General features: G+C 40.9%; 1 protein-coding gene across 1 annotated transcript; it reads left to right on the top strand.

The window, feature by feature from the left end:
* Window positions 1-163: 163 nt before the first annotated feature.
* LOC134307517 (zinc finger protein 135-like) lies at window positions 164-4,645 on the top strand. The gene is made up of 4 exons (XM_062990493.1): window positions 164-206; window positions 1,661-1,746; window positions 2,784-2,906; window positions 3,256-4,645. Exons 2-4 carry the CDS (start codon window positions 1,671-1,673, stop codon window positions 4,245-4,247), a joined length of 1,191 nt encoding a protein of 396 aa, XP_062846563.1. The 5' UTR covers window positions 164-206; window positions 1,661-1,670; the 3' UTR covers window positions 4,248-4,645.
* Window positions 4,646-21,067: the final 16,422 nt, after the last annotated feature.

The raw sequence follows: 21,067 nt of genomic DNA, 5'->3' as shown, positions 1-21,067 counted from the left end.
GGCTCAAGGATTGAATCCATTAAAATGAATTTATTGCCTAGATTGCTAATGAACTGCGGTTCGAGTCGTTATTGAATGAATGTGGTGCTGATGTTTCACTTCCGTCCAGTAGGGGGAGAATAAACCTAAACGCTGTAGATTAACCAGCTCAGTTCAAACAAGAAGAAGAAGCAGAAGCAGCAACACGTTTGTACTGAAGTGAATCAGTAAGTAAAATAGTTGTTAATGTGTTTATTACAATTCAGTTAACTACATTATTATTGATAATAACGATAGTAAATGACTTTGATGATTTAAGTAGCTCGAACTCTTTATTTTTTTAATTTAAACACAAACTGCTACTCCGCTAACTGTTAGCATCACATGATTCAGTACTAATGAACCGATGAAACTGAACCGATTCAGCTAAATGATTCGACTGATTCAGAGTTTATTGATTATATTAAAAGTTTTAGATGAAGGTAAAGATAAACGTTATTTTAGCTTTGTTTATGTTTTTTACAGTTGTATAGATAAATCATCTATTTTTCTTTCACAGCTTACAGGTTTTATAGCTCGAAACACGTCAAGTTTATTTTCGCTTTGTTTACTGATGTTTATCTTTTTATTTTTAGCAGTTTTTTACATGTCTGTGTAGGTTTTCAGTCATTCAGGTCCTGATAGTCTTGAGTCTCCATCAAAACTCTTAGAAGAGAAACTGGTTCATCCCAAGTACAAAATGTTCCAGCACAAAGTGAGCAGTGTTGTGTGTGATGTACAATGCAGTGAGGAGTGATCACACCTTTACATAGGAGAGACTAAATCACTCCACAGTTCATGCTACAATATAGCAGATTCATCTCATCAGCACAATACTCAGCTCTACATCTGTACCTGGAGGAGAAGGATCACTCCTTTTAGCATACAGATGTTCACATTTTGGACATAGAAGGCAGATTTAAAAGAGGACTAAAGGAGGCCATCTGTGTCTGGAATGATCATCTTTAAACAAAGGTGGTGACTTACAACAGCGATTATTAACCACATATGAAGCAGTTTAACCCCCATTCACACCTCAACCCATGTGACAATAACAACATGATGGCAGGTGGGACGACGTCTCTCATATGAGACACACATTGGCTCTTGTTAACTTTATGACACATATGATGATTCTCTCTTACTGATCTGTACAAACATAAAGTTCATTTAGCTTCGATTTAAGGTTGTTTTCCATAAAAAAACATTTAGTTCTTCTATCTTTGTTTACAAGTGATTTTACAGTTTCTTTATTTTGATTTTGCTTTTGTAATGACCAACCAGATCGTCACATTTTCAGATCCATTTACATTTTACATTTTCAGCATTTAGCAGACGCTTTTATCCAAAGCGACTTACACAGTGAGCGGAACACAATGAGCAATTGAGGGTTAAGGGCCTTGCTCAGGGACCCAACAGTGGCAACTTGGTGGTGGCGGGGCTTGAACCGGCAACCTTCTGTTTACTAGTCCAGTACCTTAACCACTGAGCTATCACTGGCCACAGATCCATGAATAAAAACAGACAGCAATTATATGTAAATATTTTGTGAGCTGTTGAAATGTGTAAATATGTGCTGCTCTGTCTGTCTGTCCTTCCATCTATCCATCCATTCATCCATGTGTGTGTGTCTTTATGTTAGATCTTTAATAATGCAGTCAGCAGAAGTGGGACACATCGCCCCCATGGATATAAAAGATGAAGGATCTGAAGATGAAGATTTCTGCTGTAAGTACATATGGAACAATTTACCCCTTTTCCACCAAAAAAAACCCATGGTTCCTGAACCGGTTCTGTTTGGGTTTCTCTGAACCTTGGTGTTCTGTTCCACCAGTTTTTGAGAACCAAGCCTCCGTCATCATCGGTGGGCGTTACTTACTAAGAGTTAAGAGTACTAATATCATGGCGGAGTGTGTGGATAATGTGCGAGCATTTGTGCTGCTGTTATTGATGTTAGTTTTTATGTAAAAAGCATCGATCTAACGATTGGTGATGGGAAGACGTGACGTGTTTGTCTCAGTTGTTGTTTTCTTTATTTCATTGACGTGAGAAGCGTTTTACGCTTTGCTTTTACCGCGACTCTCGGCGCAGATAGCCGGTTTACTCGACTTGAGCGATACAACATCATTGAAGTTCCACAACACGAACATCCATCTGTGTGAAATAACCATCAAATCTACTCTAAAATACCACATGTATCTGTGTTTAACTGGATTTACTTCACGTGTGTTTATGCAGCTTGGGGAGATGAAAAAGCTTCACACTTTATTATTCATGTTAAGCGTGTTTTGTTCTGTCCAGGTCACTTTTATCTCGTTATATCACACAGTTCACATTTTTAAATGCACTTTAAAAATGTCAGCTGTAAACTGGCTAAACATTTAATCAGGTGAAGTTTCAAAGATAAAAATGCAGCATTAAGCTCCATACGAGACACCAGTGGACGCCATTGTTGCTAACGCGCTATGCTGTACAACATGACACGCCCACTGACAGACGTCACGGTTCAGGCTGAAAAACCCAGTATTCTGTGGTGCCAGATTGTCCCGCTAGTTCACTGTCTGGAACCTCTTTTTTTTCCTGTGGAAACACATCGTTCTGTCCTGTATGGTTCTGTCCTGTGGAGAAGTGCTGCTTCACTCCAGTCTGGACTCAAGTTTTTAATGGAACTAAGATTTATTATATCATTAAAACAACAACAACAACACGCCTCCCTACACTAGTCCCAGTTGTTGAGCTTTCTTCACATGTTGATGTCATTTCAGGTGAAGTATCATTAATCCCTCTGGAACTCATCACCTCTGATAGACACCTCTCCTCAGTGTACCAATCACTTGGAGGTGTCCTGCCTCAGAAGAAGGAGGAACCTGAAGATGAAGATGATCTCAGTAAGAATGTTTCAAATCTTGAGCAATGAAACCTGTTTTATTTATTAATGGTTCATCTGTCAGAATGTTTCTATCATCAGTAATGATAATAATAATAATGATATTTATAATATTAATAATATAATCCAGTAAATAACTGAGGCGTGTAAAAGAGTGAATATGTTCTGTTGCTATATTGAAAGTAAAAGTGCTGAGGTTATTTACTCTTTATCTCACTCTATACTCACTCAGTACCGTGTCTTTGCTCCTCTTCACTTTTAGCTTTGAAAATCATTTGATCTGCTCTGTGTTTATTGTGATGTTTGTAATTGATGGTGTTACAAGAGCAGCTTGTGTTTCTCTTCTTCAGGATTGAACAAGGATTTCTGCTGCTCCTCGAGTCCACGTTCCTGTACAACCCAAAATCATCTCCACAAACACATCAAGACCCCCCACAGTGTCAAATATGAGACCCTGGTGAAGATTAAGACTGAACATGAGGATCTGACGCCCACCAGAAGCTCCAGTGATCAGCAGACGTCCTCTGGTGCTGTCAGCATTAACAGCTCTCTCACCAGAGAACAGAACAGAAGGAACATCTGCTCACAGTGTGGGAAGAGCTTTCGTTCTCCCAGTGCTCTTAAAATACACCAGCGCATTCACACTGGAGAAAAACCATATCAGTGCTCACAGTGTGGGAAGAGCTTTAGTTATCCCAGTGCTCTTAAATTACACCAGCGCATTCACAGTGGAGAGAAACCGTATCAGTGCTCACAGTGTGGGAAAAGTTTTAATCGACAGAGTAATCTCAAACTACACCAGCGCATTCACACTGGAGAGAAACCATATCAGTGCTCACAGTGTGGGAAGAGTTTTAATCAACAGACTCATCTCAAAATTCACCAGCGCATTCACACTGGAGAGAAACCGTATCAGTGCTCACAGTGTGGGAAGAGTTTTAATCAGCAGAATGATCTAAAAAATCACCAGCGCATTCACACTGGAGAGAAACCGTATCACTGCGCACAGTGTGGGAAGAGTTTTAATCATCAGAGTTATCTTAAAATTCACCAGCGCATTCACACTGGAGAGAAACCGTATCAGTGCTCACAGTGTGGGAAGAGTTTTAATCGACAGAGTGAGCTCAAAATTCACCAGCGCATTCACACTGGAGTGAAACCGTATCAGTGCTCACAGTGTGAAAAGAGTTTTAATCATCAGAGTACTTTTAAAAAACACCAGCGCATTCACATGGGAGAGAAACCGTATCAGTGCTCACAGTGTGGGAAGAGTTTTATTCATCAGAGTTATCTTAAAAAACACCAGCGCATTCACACTGGAGAGAAACTGTATCAGTGCTAATTGTGTGGAAAGAGTTTTAATTAACATCAGCACACTGACTCGTGAAGTGAACACACGTGTTTTACATGTTTTGGCTCAAAAAATAAGAAGACTGACACAGAAATTCACCAGCGTGTTCACACTGAAGAGAAAAACCACAGAGGATTCCAAGTTATAAAGTGTTTGATGTGTTATTGTGCTTGTAACACTGTCAGTGTGTTCGAAAACCAGGTCAGGTTATTCGAACGCAATACTTATACAGCGATTCCATCGGGTTTCATGTTTAGCATTTAGCATCTTGCTGTTAAAACCAATGGATTGAGGTAGCACAGCATGCTAACATGTCAATAGACCATCTCCCCTTGGTACAAGTTAAAAATCAATAATGATTGTAATAATAATCAATAAAGTTTGAAAATAACTCCATTCCTTTGTCTACATTGTCAGCCATGCTTATTTTTCTGTGAGACACGAGATGGCGCAATGAATTCTGGGATTGCCTCACTTGTTTTTGAGTCAAAATAACATTAAAATATTAAGATACTCCGTTACGTCGTCTACCCGAATGGCAGCCTAGAATACTTGCTCCCATCGAAACCATCTAAATGAACCTATACTCGATAACACAGAGCGGGGCAGGAATGGAAAAAAGGACATGAACAAAAAAAAAACACCGCTGAAAAATCCCCAAGCAATGAAAATGCAGAAAACAGCTGATCTACCCATGCACATAATGAAGAAGCTAATGCTAAGGCTCGATCACATGAAACAGCAAGTTTAGTGAGAGTGCTAGAAAAAATACGAGACTTTCACAAAGACGCAAAACAGCAGTTATGGGATATTAAATCTGAGCTTGCTCTCATCAGTCATAAAATAGCAGAAGCAGAGACACGAATTGAGAAGACCAAAATATGGAGCAGGTAGTAGGCAAGCTGATAAAAATAGTGACTCAACAAAAGAACAAACTAATCGATCAGGAAGGGAGATCCTGGAGAGAGAAGTTACGGATACAGTGGGGCCAAAAAGTATTTAGTCAGCCAATGATTGTGCAGGTTCTCCTACTTAGAAAGATGAGAGAGGTCTGTAATTTTCATCATAGCTACACTTCAACTATGAGAGACAAAATGAGAAAAAAAAATCCAGGAAATCACATTGTAGGATTTTTAAAGAATTTATTTGTAAATTATGGGGGAAAATAAGTATTTGGTCAATAACAAAAGTTCAACTCAATACTTTGTAACATAACCTTTGTTGGCAATGACAAAGGCCAAACGTTTCCTGTAAGTCTTCACCAGGTTTGCACACACTGTAGCTGCTATTTTGGACCATTCCTCCATGCAGATCTCCTCTAGAGCAGTGATGTTTTGGGGCTGTCGCTGGGCAACACGGACTTTCAACTCCCTCCACAAATTTTCTATGGGGTTGAGGTCTGGAGACTGGCTAGGCCACTCCAGGACCTTGAAATGCTTTTTACGGAGCCACTCCTTCGTTGCCCGAGCAGTGTGTTTGGGATCACTGTCATGCTGGAAGACCCAGCCACGTTCCATCTTCAATGCTCTCACTGATGGAAGGAGGTTTTGGCTTAAAATCTCACGATACATGGCCCCGTTCATTCTTCCCTTAACACGGATCAGTCGTCCTGTCCCCTTTGCAGAAAAACAGCCCCAAAGCATGATGTTTCCACCCCCATGCTTCACAGTAGGTATGGGATGCAACTCAGCATTCTTCTTCCTCCAAACACGACGAGTTGAGTTTTTACAAAAAGTTCCATTTTGGTTTCATCTGACCACATGATATTCTCCCAATCCTCTTCTGGATCATCCATATGCTCTCTGGCAAACTTCAGACGGGCCTGGACATGTACTGGCTTAAGCAGGGGGACACGCCTGGCACTGCAGGATTTGAGTCCCTCTCGGCGTAGTGTGTTACTGATGGTAGCCTTTGTTACTTTGGTCCCAGCTCTCTGCAGGTCATTCATCAGGTCCCTCCGTGTAGTTCTGGCATTTTTGCTCACCATTCTCATGATCATTTTGACCCCACGGGATGAGCCCCAGATCGAGGGAGATTATCAATGGTCTTGTATGTCTTCCATTTTCTTACAATTGCTCCCACAGTTGATTTATTCACACCGACTTGCTTGCCTATTGTAGATTCACTCTTCCCAGCCTGGTGCAGGTCTACAATTTTCTTCCTGGTGTCCTTCGACAGCTCTTTGGTCTTGGCCATGGTTGAGTTTGAAGTCTGACTGTTTGAGGCTGTGGACAGGTGTCTTTTATACAGAAAACGAGGTCAAACAGGTGCCATTAATAAGGTAACGAGTGGAGGACAGAAGAGCTTCTTAAAGAAGAAGTTACAGGTCTGTGAGAGCCAGAAATCTTGCTTGTTTGTGGGTGACCAAATACTTATTTTTCACCATAATTTACAAATAAATTCTTTAAAAATCCTACAATGTGATTTCCTGTATTTTTTTTCTCATTTTGTCTCTCATAGTTGAAGTGTACCTATGATGAAAATTACAGACCTCTCTCATCTTTCTAAGTAGGAGAACCTGCACAATCAGTGGCTGACTAAATACTTTTTGGCCCCACTGTATATAATGTCCCAGAGGGAGCGGAAGTGACAATTATGGTGGAATTTATTAAGTTTATTATTAAGTTACTTCGGGAAACGTTCGAGCTCCCCGCGACCACTCAGCTGGATATTGAGAGAGTACACCGCACACTCGCCCCGAGACCCCCGAGAGTAACGATGACTAGCCACGGTCGATAATAATTCAATTCCTCAGATACAAAACTAAAGAAGAGCTTCTTCGCAAGGCGTGGGGACAGAAAGGGTGAATTTGAATGGGAGGCCTATATATTTCGATCAGGTCTACCCTCCAGCAGTACTACAGAAACGTAAAGAATACCCTGAGTATACTCCGATGAAAATACTCCGTTACCAAACACTGTTCCCTGCTAAACTACGTGTTCTACGTTCTACGAGGATGAGACGCAGCTGTACCACACAGTGGAGGAGGCGACTGACGATATGAGAGACAGAGGCTTCCCTATCAACGTGACCACATCAGAAGAGTCCCTGGCTGAACAGTTCTCTCGCTCAATGTGGGAGACGGTGGGAGGGAGGAAACAGCAGCGAGCACGTGAAGAGCGAGGACAAAATATCCAAGAGAGGCTACTTGCGTTTAGAAGACAGCCCCTGCCCCCTTCAGGAGAGTAATAAGGTTGGAATAAGCTTAGAAATGTATATAAGTTAAATGTAACTTTATTTAAAAGACGCTATTTTCCTTACTTGGAAATATATAATGCGCTGTGATTCTTCAGTTCAGTATACATTTTTTACTATTGTTTCCCTTAATGACAGTAAAATATACACGGGAGGAACACACACTGAAATTTTCTCTGTATGGTGGACAGAGACTTGTCGGTTTTTCTTTTTTCTGGATGCCACAGTGGGTTGGAGAGACCTTCCCTCACAGCTAGATATTCTTTCTAGCCTAGTACAGGGTCGTTTGTTGAAGACCCCAACCTTGAAACCACATCGTTGTTCATGTTTGATGTTTATTGTTTACTTGCATTTGTTTGTTCAGGGAGTGAATCAATTAAGCTTTATGTCTGTGTTTATACAGTCCCCTCCAAAAGTATTGGAACAGTGAGGCCAATCCCTTTATTTTTGCTGTAGACTGAAAACATTTGGGTTTGACATTAAAAGATGAATATGAGACAAAAGATCAACATTTCAGCTTTTATTTCCAGGTATTTACATCTGGATCTGATACACAGTTCAGAAGATAGCACCTTTTGTCTGAACCCACCCATTTTTCTTGTGAGCAAAAGTAACATCAACTTAAAACAGATTAAAGTGAATAAGACTTAATATTTAGTTGCAAATCCTTTTCTTGCAATAACTGCATCAAGCCTCTGACCCATTGACATCACTAAACTTTTGCATTCTTCTTTTGTGATGTTTTTCCAGGCTTTTACTGCAGCCTCTTTCAGTTGGTGTTTGTTTTGGGGGGTTACTCCCTTCAGTCTCCTCTTTAGCAGGTAAAATGCATGCTCTATAGGGTTTAAGTCTGGAGATTGACTAGGCCAGTCCAAAACCTTCCACTTCTTGCCCCTGATGAACTCCTTTGTAGTTTTGGCAGTTTGTTTTGGGTCATTATCTTGCTGCATGATGAAGGATCCTCCAATCAGTTTGGTTGCATCTTTCTTTAAATTAACAGACAAAATGTTTCTGTAGACTTCTGAGTTCATTGTTCTGCTGCCATCATGCGTGACATCATCAATGAAGAAGACATGCAAGCCCAAGCCATGACATTACCTCCACTGTGTTTCACAGATGAGCTTGTATGTTTGGGATCATGAGCAGATCCTTTATTTCTCCAAACTTTAGCCTTTCCATCACATTGGTAAAGGTTCATCTTTGTCTCATAAAAATTTCTGAGGCTTGTCAAGTCAACTTTATTTATATAGCGTTTTTTACAATAGACATTGTCTCAAAGCAACTTTACAAAATCAAAATCCAGGACCAACAGATACAAAAACCCCTGTTGAGCAAGCCGAGGGCGACTGTGGCAAGGAAAAACTCCCTGAAAATTACAGGAAGAAACCTTGAGAGGAACCAGACTCAGCAGGGCTCGTCCTTCTTGGGTGGCCTGGAGGATAATTTAAATAAATACACGATTTACACAAAGCATACAAACACAGAATTAAATTATCTAAAAGTTATAACTGGAAATAAATAGATAAATAACAAAATAAATAAATAATGATAATAGAGTTATTATTCGGTCTAGTCTTCAATAAAGTCTGTAGTGATTGCTTGTCATTCTTGGTGCAAATTACTCCAGATCCGTCACATCCGGCAGGAGCAGTGTCGTCATCACGGCAGTCTCGACTTTAATCCTTAACCTCGGCAGGTAAACCGGTTTCCATCAGAATGCCCTTGGGGTAAAACAACAAAGAATGTAGTTAATAATGTACAATGCTAGTTGAGTAATACAGTTTTACAGAGAGTTTTTGACTCCAACAGCCCTAATTATTACATCATAACTAAAAGGGAGAGCGAGCAGGTAACAAGGTCATGAAGGCTTTCAAAGGACATCAGCACCCATCTCCCCACCGTCATCAAACCTGAGTGATCGGACAAGAGAGGCAGGACGACACACAAGTCAAGGATCACCACAAGTTTCTATGACCAAGAACCCCCAAGCCCTGCGCCTTTGTCTATACTAATCAAAAGCCTGAAAAAATAAATGTTTTCAGTCTAGACTTAAACATTGAGACTGTGTCCGAATCCCGAACAGAGGCAGGAAGATTATTCCAGAGTTGTGGAGCTTTGTAAGAAAATGCTCTTCCACCAGCCGTGGTCTTTTTAAATCTAGGAACTATAAGTAACCCTGCATCTTGTGAGTGAAGTGGACGTGCTGGGTTGTAGTGATCAATAAGCTCACTCAGATACTGTGGAGCCAGACCATGTAGCGCTTTATAGGTTAGTAAAATTATTTTTTAATCAATGCTGAATTTAACTGGCAGCCAATGTAGAGATGATAGAACAGGATAAAATAAATGTAATATGATAAAATTTTCTAGTTCTAGTTAGCACTCGAGCTGCTGCATTTTGAACTAACTGGAGTTTGTTTATGGATCTACCAGAGCATCCAGTTAGAAGAGCATTACAATAATCTAACCCAGAAGTTTTTCAGAGTCAGAGAGGTTTTATTGTCATTTCAGCTACATACAAGTAGGGCTGGGCGATTTTGCAAAAAGAAAAAAAATCTCGATTATTTTAAAATTATACCCGATTGTCGATTACGATTTCGATTTTTTTGTTGTTTTTGTATAATGCAATTAAAATAAGACTCAAATTTCTTTTTTTGCATTGTAATTAAAGGCTGCAGAAGTGCAAAAATAGTAACAGCACCACCTATAATTATCCTTTAAAGGGACTCAAACTTTATAACAATAACGATATCACAATAATTAACAATAATTAAAACAAAATAGATCTAAATTATCTATATCCTTATCTATCTATATCTAAGAATAGCTCACAAACAACTTTTATTTTAAATAATGTTCAGCAGAACCTCCTTACATTAGGAAAAAAAGCTACAAAAAGTTCTTTACAGAGTCTGTATCAGTATCTACACTGGGGGGGCATCAAGTGATCACTCAGCTCAGCTTTGATTTTGTCCTCTTGTGATTTGGGGGGTGGATACAATATTTTAAACATTTTAAGGATGTGTAATGTGTCATTTTAGTCCCATAAAACTTTCAAACTGTATTAACCACTATTATGTGTCGTAGAATGATTCGATTCTATTGAACGGCCCTTTAAGTCAAAATAAAGGAACCGATTGCGAGACAAATGATCCGACTCCCTATCGCAGAATTCACTGCAGCAGTTTCCCAGACGCGATTTTTTTACTCAGTAACGGATGTGATTTAAAATGTAGCAAATTACAATTCTTAGTACAAAACTTACTTAAGTAAAAGTAAAATTACAGGCTGTAAAATCTACTTTAAAAAGTACGCACTCGACGGCTCCGTATTTTGATTCAGTTCAGCGGTGTTTCATTCAGTGAATCTTAATTAAACTCTTCTGTTTGTGTCTCGTTTTGCCGATCGTGTTTGCGCTCCTTATTTCTAAATCTAACCGTTACCGTGTATAATCCTTGTTGTCTTCCGTTTACTGTTTTGGGTTTCGCTGGTTTTGGACTCTTCCTGGTTTTGCACACTGTTTTCGCCCTTTTTATATTAAACTTTCCCTGATTTATATTCCAAGAGCGTCTGGTCAGTTTCTGCTTCGTGACATGTTGGTATTTTAATTAAAATATAAAGTATGTAAACAATCGCGATTGTCATATTCTAACATCGGGTGAAAACGTTCATGCGAATTAACCGAATTAATCGTGAAAATCGCCCAGCCCTAAATACAAGTACATATTGAACCGAAACAGCGTTCCTCTAGGATCACGGTGTAACATGGTACAAAAAGTGCAAGACAATACAAAACAGTGCAGATACAACAATAAATACAAAAAATTCTATAATAAATAACTACAAAAGATATTCCTAATTATCCCTAATCTAAACAAGTAATTAGAAGACAGGAGTAAAGACAAGTGTTTGTACATGATGGTGAATAGATGGTACAATGGTTCATGAGGTAGTGACATGTTGTACATTAGCAGCGTAAAAGTGGCAATGGAGATAAGGTGCTTAAAAAGTAAATAAGGTGCAAAAATACAAAAAGACTTTTCAATATCTGAGTAAACAGGTAAAAACAGTCTAGTAATAAGGTAAGTAAGGTGTAAGGTGCAGAGATTAAAAAAAACTTGTGCAGTTCCAGGAGGTGTTTAAAGAAATGCAAGTAACATAGTCAATACAGTTCAGTGTGTGGCAGCAGAAAATTTCCGGAGGAAATTGTTATAGTACTGAGTTGAGGAGTCTGATTGCTTGTGGGATAAAACTGTTACACAGTCTGGTTGTGTTAGTCCAGATGCTGCGGTATCGTCTCCCAGATGGGAGCAGAGTAAAAAGTCCATGTGATGGATGGGTTGGATCGTCCACAATGCTGAGAGCTTTGCGGATGCAGCGGGTGTTAAAAATGTCCGTGAGAGATGGAAGAGCGACCCTGATGATCTTTTCAGCTGTCCTCACTACTCGCTGGAGAGTCCTGCGGTCTGACGTAGTACAATTTCCGAACCAGACAGTGATGCAGCCGCTCAGGATGATCTCGATTGTTCCTCTGTAGAACGTGGTGAGAATGGGGGTTGGCAGATGAGCTTTCCTCAGTCTTCTCAAAAAGTAGAGACGCTGCTGGGCTTTCTTGGTGATGGAACTGGTGTTGAGGGTCCAGGTGAGATTCTCCTCCAGATGAACACCGAGAAATTTGGTGCTCTTGATGATCTCAACAGATGAGCCGTCGATGTGCAGTGGGGAGTGGTCCCTTAGTGTCTTTCTAAAGTCAATGACCATCTCTTTGGTTTTATCCACGTTCAGAGACAGGTTGTTGACTTGGCACCAGTCCGTTAGATGTTGTATCTCTTCTCTGTACGCTGACTCATCGTTGTTGCTGATGAGTCCCACCACAGTTGTGTCGTCTGCAAACTTAACGATGGAATTCGAGCTGTGCATTGCTGTACAGTCGTGCGTAAGCAGAGTAAACAGCAGTGGACTGAGCACACAGCCTTGGGGAGCGCCGGTGCTCAGTGTGGTGGTGCTGGAGGTGTTCTTACCGATCCGGACGTACTGAGGTCTCTCAGTCAAGAAATCCAGGATCCAGTTGCAGAGAGAGGTGTTCAGGCCCAGCGTGCTCAGCTTTCCAATTAGATGCTGAGGAATGATGGTGTTGAATGCTGAGCTAAAGTCTATGAACAGCATCCTGACGTAAGTGTTCTTTCTGTCCAGGTGTGTAGAGGCCAGGTGAAGTGTAGTGGATATGGCGTCGTCCGTTGAGCGGTTAGGACGGTACGCAAACTGCAGTGGGTCCATGGTGGGAGGCAATAGGGTCTTAATATGCCTCATTATTAGTTTTTTCGAAGCACTTCATGATGATAGGCATGAGTGCTACGGGACGATAGTCGTTGAAGCATGACACAGATGACTTCTTTGGCACGGGTAAGATGGTGGTCGTCTTGAGGCACGTTGGAACGATGGCGCTGCTCAGGGAGATGTTGAAGATGTCAGTGAATACATCTGCCAGCTGGTCTGCACATCCTTTGAGCACTCGGCCAGGAATGTTGTCTGGTCCAGAAGCCTTCCGTGGGTTGACTCTGTGCAGAGTTCTCCTCACGTCCGTTGTGGTGAGACGAAGCACCTGGTCGTCACAAGGTGGGATCATCTTCCTCGCCAACATGTTGTTCTGCGCCTCGAACTGAGCGTAGAAGTCATTCAGCGCATCTGGAAGGGAGGCATCACTGTCACAGACGGGTGGAGTCGTCCTGTAGTTGGTGATGGCCTGGATGCCCTGCCACAAGCGCCGTGTGTCACCGCTGTTCTGGAAGTGGCTGTGGATGTTCTGGCTGTGTGCGCGCTTTGCTTCTCGGATTGCCCAGACAGGTCTGGCTCTCGCTGTTCTCAGAGCCGGCTGGTCACCTGCTTTAAAAGCGGAGTCTCGGGCCCTCAGCAGTGCACGCACCTCTGGAGTCTGGAGTTCTGGTTGGGTCTGGAAGTGATGGTTCTAGTGGTAGTGACGTCCTCAATGCATTTGCTGATGTAGCAGGTCACTGAAGTCGTGTACTCCTCTAGATCAGTGTAATCGCCGTATGTTGCAGCCTCCCTAAACATGTCCCAGTCAGTGCACTCAAAACAGTCCTGAAGAGCAGAGATGGATCCTTCTGGCCAGGTTTTCACCTGTTTCTGTACAGGTCTGGAGTGCCTGACGAGTGCTCTGTATGCTGGAATTAGCATTACAGAGATGTGGTCTGAGTATCCGAGGTGGGGGCGGGGCTCCGCCCGGTACGCACCGGCAATGTTAGTGTAAACATTATCCAGCGTGTTCGCTCCCCTTGTAGCAAAGTCCACATGCTGATGGAATTTAGGGAGAACAGACTTGAGATTTGCATGATTAAAATCCCCAGCGATAATAAACAGTCCGTCTGGATGAATGGTCTGCAGTTCGCTGATGGCTCTGTAAAGTTCGCTCAATGCTTCCTTCGCGTTCGCGCTGGGCGGAAGATACACCGCGACAATAAGCACGCTGGTGAATTCCCGTGGTAAATAAAAAGGTTTGCATCTAACAATAGCAAATTCCACCATCGGAGAACAGTACGCCACAATAAGCTGCATTTCTATCGGCGCGATACGATGCTAGCCCGTCTAGCTGAACGGCACTGTCTGGAATGTTGTCGCTGAGCCATGTTTCAGTGAAAATTAAAACACAACAGTCCCTGTACTCACATTGGGTAGTTCGCTGAAGTCTGATACAGTCCAGTTTATTCTCCAGAGAGCATGCATTTGCGAGGAATAACGATGGTAGAGCCGGCCGGCTTGGGTTAGCTTTTAGCCTAGCACGGACCCCGGCTCGCTTTCCACGCTTCTGCTTCCTCGAGCACCGCTTGCGGCGCCCCCTCCCCCGGTCACCTACTTCAGGTAACTCCGAGGACTGCAGGCCTGGTTCGCGAAGTAGGCAGAGTTCATGCAGAGTTCGCAGCAGATCATCCTGCAGGTTGGTTTCTGACTGTTTTCTCAATTGTAGCAGTGTATGGCGGTTGTAAACTGAGTCAAAAGTGGTTTCCATACGTTTATAAACAAAACTGTCCTAAACAAAACTTACAAACTTTTCTGAAAAACAACAAAAAACACCGTTTTTCGACCCCAGAGCGGCCGCTGCGTGTTAACGCGCCGCCATCTTGGATCAGATTCTATTGTGACACCTAAGTGTTTTACATCTGGGCTGGGAGTAACAGAGAACGTGTTTAGGTTTAGCACCAGGTTAGACAACTTTTTGAATTAAGTAAAAGAAAATTACCTGACATCCAGTTTTTTATGTCGTTTACACAATCTTCTATCTTACTGATTGTGTCGGTATCATTTGGTTTGGCTGATATATACAGCTGTGTGTCATCTGCATAGCAGTGAAAATTTATGCCATGTTTATGAATAATTTCACCTAGTGGAAGCATATAGAGTGTAAATAATAGCGGTCCCAGTACCGACCCATGTGGAACACCACACTTTACTTTTGTAGTTTCCGAGCATTTATTATTTATATAAAAAAATTGAGAGCGGTCAGTCAAATATGATTTGAACCAAGAGAGTGCGAGTCCTTTAACACCAACTGTATTTTCTAGCCTCTCCAGTAAAATGTCATGATCGACCGTATCAAACGCTGCGCTAAGATCTAATAGAACAAGAAAAGAGACACATCCATTATCAGAAGACATTAACAACTCGTTAACTACTCTAATTAATGCGGTTTCGGTACTATGGTTGGGTCTAAATCCTGATTGAAATTTTTCATGAATACAATTTCATTCAAATAAGAGCATAACTGTTTGGAAACTACTTTTTCTAATATCTTAGAGACAAAAGGAAGATTTGAAATTGGCCTATAATTAGCTAGAACATGTGGATCAAGATTAGGTTTTTTAATCAAGGGTTTAATAACGGCACTTTTAAACAATTTAGGTACGTACCCAAGGCTAAGGGATGCATTGATTAATGTAAGCAGGGGATCTACAATAGCTGGGAGTAAATCTTTAAGTAAACAAGTTGGAACAGGATCGAGTATACACGATGAGGACTTTTATGATTTAATCAACACAATTAGTTCATTTTGGGAGATTGGATTAAAGGAACTTAGTTGGATTAACTCGTTACTATTATCGTCTCTATTCTCACCAATGCTGCTCAGAGTGAGTCCATACTTAACATTGGGAAGTGACACACTCTGACTCTGAAGTCGTATTTTTTCTTGTCATTAAAGAATTTTAAAAAATCATCGCTGGTACAGTCGGGTGGTATATTAGATTCAGTTTCATTGACGTTTTTAGTTAATTTGGACACTGTCTCGAAAAGGAATCTAGGATTGTTCTTATTTTTCTCTATTAGGGATGAAAAATATGAAGATTTAGCTTTTATAAGGGCATGTTTATACTCAGTTAGAGCATCTTTCCAAGCTATCTTATACACTTCCAGTGTAGTGTGACGCCACTTGCGTTCTAATTTCCGTGCTGCTTGTTTAAGTGCGCATGTGTGGTCATTGTACCATGGAGCAAGTTTTTTCTCCCTAATCAGTTTAGTTTTGAGTGGGGCTACGTTATCTAAGGTTGTGCGCAGTACGGTCTCTAGGTGTTGAGTTGCCTGATCTAGTTCTTTAGGTTCTGATGCTGGTATATTTGGTAATTCTGGTAGGCAGTTTATGAACGCTGCTGTAGTTGCAGATGTAATAGTGCGCTTACATTTAAAACGATGTGGTTGCTGTATATTATTGGACAGGGACACTTCATAAATTAGTAGGGAGTGATCAGAAATTAAGTCATTCTGTGGCACAATTACCAGGTTGTCTAGGTTCATACCATAAGTAAGTATTAAATCTAAGGTATGTTTACAGCGGTGAGTGTTTCCTGTTACATTTTGGGTAATGCCTAAAGATTCTAAAATAGAATCAAACGCAATTTTGAGTGGATTACACTTATCCTCATAATGAATATTAAAGTCACCAACAATTAAAGCTTTTTTAGTTGATAAGACTAATTTAGAAAGAAAATCGGCCCAGGTCACGGTTAAACAAAGTGCACCAAGACAATTATCTGTAATTATTTCAATTACAATTACTGTTTTGCAAGCAAGTGACCTGATATTTAGAAGTCCTAACTTTATTTTAGCCTTACTAGGGTTTTCATGATGCTCATTTAGATTAATTTTAATTAAGTTATTATGACATACTTTTTGATTTAGTTTTGGCTTACACCTGCCCCGGTAAACAGACACAGTCTCAATAGTTTGTGACCTAAGGATTCCGGGTGACGTCCGATGGCGACTCGCAGACAGTCGGTTAGGCCCGTTTGTCTGCTGCCTGGTCTTGGCTCTGGGTAGTCATGTACCACTATCTGCCGCTACACTAATGTGGTGGTAAAGCCTGTCACCTATGCTGCAAGAAATGCGAGCAGCACCCTCCCACGTGGGGTGGACACCATGCCACTTCAAAAGACCAGGCCTTCCCTCAAAAGTGGACCAGTTATCTACAAAATCAATGCCGTTTTCTGAGCACCATTTAGACATCCAGCGGTTCAGCGACAACAACCTGCTGTAGGTTTTGCCACTGGGTCGAATCGGTAAGGGGCCAGAGCACACTACTGCCTCAGACATCGACCTAGCTAACTCACACACCTCTTTAACATTACTCTTAGTAACCTCAGACTGCCGCAAACGAACATCATTAGTGCCGACGTGGATAACAATCTTCGAAAATCTACGGTTAGCATTAGCCAGCACTTTTAGATTTGCTCTGATGTCAGGCGCCCTGGCCCCCCGAATACAGGTGACTATGGTTGCTGGTGTCTCTATGGGGGTTGCAATACGCACGTGTCGGAGCTGAGAATCTCCTATAACCAGAGCACTTACATTAACAGGCTTCTCAGCGGGTGGGTCACTGAGTGGGGAAAACCTGTTGGGTACGTGCAACTGAGATGGTCGGTGCTTTGCCCTATGACTATGTCGCTGAGACGTCACCCAGTCGCCCCGCTGTGAGGACTCTAATGCCGGAGTCTGGGGTTCTGTACCTGAACTGCTGGCATTCGGGACTGCTACAGCTAAATCTAAGCCCTCACTAGTAGTAGTCTGTTCTAACGCCCGAATGCGCCCCTCTAACCCTGAGATCTTCTCCGTCAGACTAACGACTAATCTACACTTATCACATACAGTATAAAGTTATCACTAAAGACGGAGAAGGAATAACTGAACATGTTGCACTCAGAACAGGGATATAAAGCTTCTGCTGGGGCCATTATAGTAGAGAAATGATTGAAGTAGATGTTTATGTTGGATTAACCGGTGCTTCTGCTGGTAGTCACAGAAAAACGGCTTTATTCTAAAGGAAATCGGTGTTTATGCATTGGTGTACTGTACTTCTTGGCAAATTCCAGCCTGGCCTTCCTATTCTTCTTGTTCATTAGTGGTTTGCATCTTCTGGTGAAGCCTCTGTACTTTTGTTCATGAAGTCTTCTGCGAACAGTAGATTGTGATACCTTCACTCCTGCCCTCTGGAGGTTGTTGCTGATGTCATTAACAGTTGTTTTAGGGTCTTTCTTTACAGCACGCACAATGTTTCTGTCATCAACTACTGTTGTTTTTCTGGGTCTACCTGTTCGACATCTGTTACTTAGTACACCAGTGACAACTTTCTTCTTCAGGACATTCCAAACGGTTGTACTGGCTATGGCCAATATTTGTGCAATGGCTCTGATTGATTTTCCATCTTCTCTGAACTTGTTTTTCACCCATAGACAGCTCTCTGGTTTTCATGTTGGTTACTCCTCTAACTATAAATGCACAGTCTCCACAGGCAAAACCCAAATCTGAAACTGAGCGTAGACGTTCAGCGCTATTTATTGTTCAAATAATCAATGTAACAGGACACACCTGGGAAACAAAACACACCTGACAGTCACATGTTCCAATACTTTTGCTCACAAGAAAAATGGGTGGGTTCAGACAAAAGTTGCTATCTTCTGAACTATGTATCAGATCCAGATGTAAATACCTGGAAATAAAAGCTGAAATGTTGATCTTTTGTCTCATATTCATCTTTTAATGTCAAACCCAAATGTTTTTAGTCTACAGCAAAAATAAAGGGATTGGCCTCACTGTTCCAATACTTTTGGAGGGGACTGTAGGTTACCAGAGTATGAACACATATGGCCAGGGATGAAGTTTATTTTTTTTTTTATGTGAATGGGTTGCTAAATCCAATTAAACGCTGTAGAATCATATCTAAAATGAAGAAGGAACAAGCCCATGTAGTATACCTACAAGAAACTCACTTAAACAACAAAGAGCATGAGAAACTAAAGAGGACGGGCTTTACTTATTTGTTCTTCTCTTCATATAAATCAGGGCGTAGGAGAGGGGTTGCTTTTCTCATTTTAGATACGCTTCGAAAAGATATTTGAAATAAGAGATGTAGAGGGCAGATTTATTTTAGTACGGGGGAAAATAGAGGGACACCCAGTTACTCTGTTAAATATATATGCACCCCCAGAAAGTGATTTGGGTTTCTTTCAGAAGATTACAAATATTATGGTAACAGAAACAGAAGGGTTCTTAATATGTGGGGGAGACCTAATTGTACGACTGCAACCAGGGTTGGAATCTTCTGGGTGGAAAAAAAAACGTGGCCTAAAATCACTACATAAGAAAACAAACACACAGTTTAAAGTAGCTGAATTGATTGACATATGGAGAAATCTATTTCCTACCAGAAGAGATTATACTCATTACTCTGCTCCACATTCCCTTTACACAAGGACAGACTATTTTATAACATTTGGAAAAGATAAAGACAATATAGATTCTTGTGGAATAGGAACAATAGATTTGACCATGCACCAATATATTTATATGTTCATTTTGTGGTGCAACTAAGAAATAATATTGGAAACTAAATACAAGCCTACTCAATGACCCTTGTTTCAAAACACAAATTAAAAGAGAGATCAAGGAATATTTGGAAATCAGTGACAATGGAGAGATCTCACCACCCTTTCTGTGGGATACCTTGAAGCAGACATATCCAAAGTCCGGCCCACGTCACCTATGATCCGACTTTCTTACCCTCTAACCCTGAACAACAGCCAATTGTTGTTCATGCTGCCTCCCAGCCTAGTCGGAAGGCAGAGCTGAAATTCGATACGATGTATTAGAAACCCCAACTCCGCTTTACTGCTGCGCCACCTGAGCGACCTGCATATTTTATTGTTTAAAATAATGTCATCAGGGACTGTTGGCCCTCGGGCACTTTTACATTATCAAATCTGGCCCTCCTAGAAAAAGGTTTGGACAGCACTGCCTTAAAGGCTGTCTTACGTGGTAAAATGATAGCAATATCAGCACATAAAACAAAAATGAGCAATAAAAAAAAATGGAGGAACTACAAGAGAAATTTAAGAAATTCGAAAAAAAAAACCACAAGTTGAATTTGGCACAAAATATATCGAAAGAAATTTTTAAAAACTAGACATGAAATTAATAATTTGGCCACACAAAAAATTAAAACGAACCTAATGTTACTGAAACAGAGACATTATGAAAGTGGACCCAAATCAATTGGAAAATTGGAAAAAAAAGATAGTAGAAAATACAATTTATAAAATTAAAGACCCAAAAACAATAAAACATAAAATAAGCAAAATCCAAGATAGTTTTGAAGCATTTTGTAAAACGTTATATTCCAAAATTCCTGGGGAAAATGTGACCCAAATTGACGCCTTCCTGAATTCGTTAGAGCTACATTTAAATGAGGAACAAAACAAAAGCCTCACTGTAAAAAACTCCAGAAAAGGACTCCAAAGCCCAGAAGCCCTTGCTCCAGGAAAGGGTGGGGCTTAGTATTTAAAAGGTGCAGTCAGCCATTTTCTTTAAGCACACTAATTATGTAAGGTGCCATGAGGCCTATTCCTGATTTGGATGTGTGTAAAGTAAGTTTGTTTGCTACTATTTCTTGAGTTCATTGTTTAAAATAGGATGGTAATTATATTCCTTGATATGTATAGTTATTAGTTATGTTGCACTGTTATGTTTGTTAATTTGTTCTTTGTATTTATTTAGTGAAAACCATCCATTTCTCCATTCCTTTATCCATGCCTTGAGCCAATCCTTCATCCATGCCTTGAGCCATTCCTTCAGCAAATCCACCATCCAATTAATCCATTCCTTCATCCATTCCTTCATCCATTCCTTCATCCATTCCTTCATCCATTCCTTCATCCATTCCTTCATCCATTCCTTCAGCCATTCCTTCAGCCATTCCTTCAGCCATTCCTTCAGCCATTCCTTCAGCCATTCCTTCATCCATTCCTTCATCCAGTCCTTCAGCAAATCCACCATCCAATTCATCCATTCCTTCATCCATTCCTTCATCCAGTCCTTCAGCAAATCCACCATCCAATTCATCTATTCCTTCAGCCATTCCTTCATGTACTTGCATCCAATTTCAACTTTGCACCTAATATTCAAGTAAATGGAACTGTTTGTGTAACTGGCAATAAAAGGAACTTATCAATCTATTCACTTTCTGTCCTATGTGTTTTAATGGGCACACCATCACGATAGCATAACCATCTATTACCAGCTATTTTTCAAACTTCTACATATTGCTGAATAGGCAATACT

This window comes from Trichomycterus rosablanca, unplaced genomic scaffold (assembly GCF_030014385.1).
Source record: "Trichomycterus rosablanca isolate fTriRos1 unplaced genomic scaffold, fTriRos1.hap1 scaffold_285, whole genome shotgun sequence".
NCBI classification, from domain to species: Eukaryota; Metazoa; Chordata; class Actinopteri; order Siluriformes; family Trichomycteridae; genus Trichomycterus; species Trichomycterus rosablanca.
The sequence above is the reverse complement of the archived record's forward strand: the minus strand, read 5'-3'. Positions and strand labels throughout refer to the sequence as shown.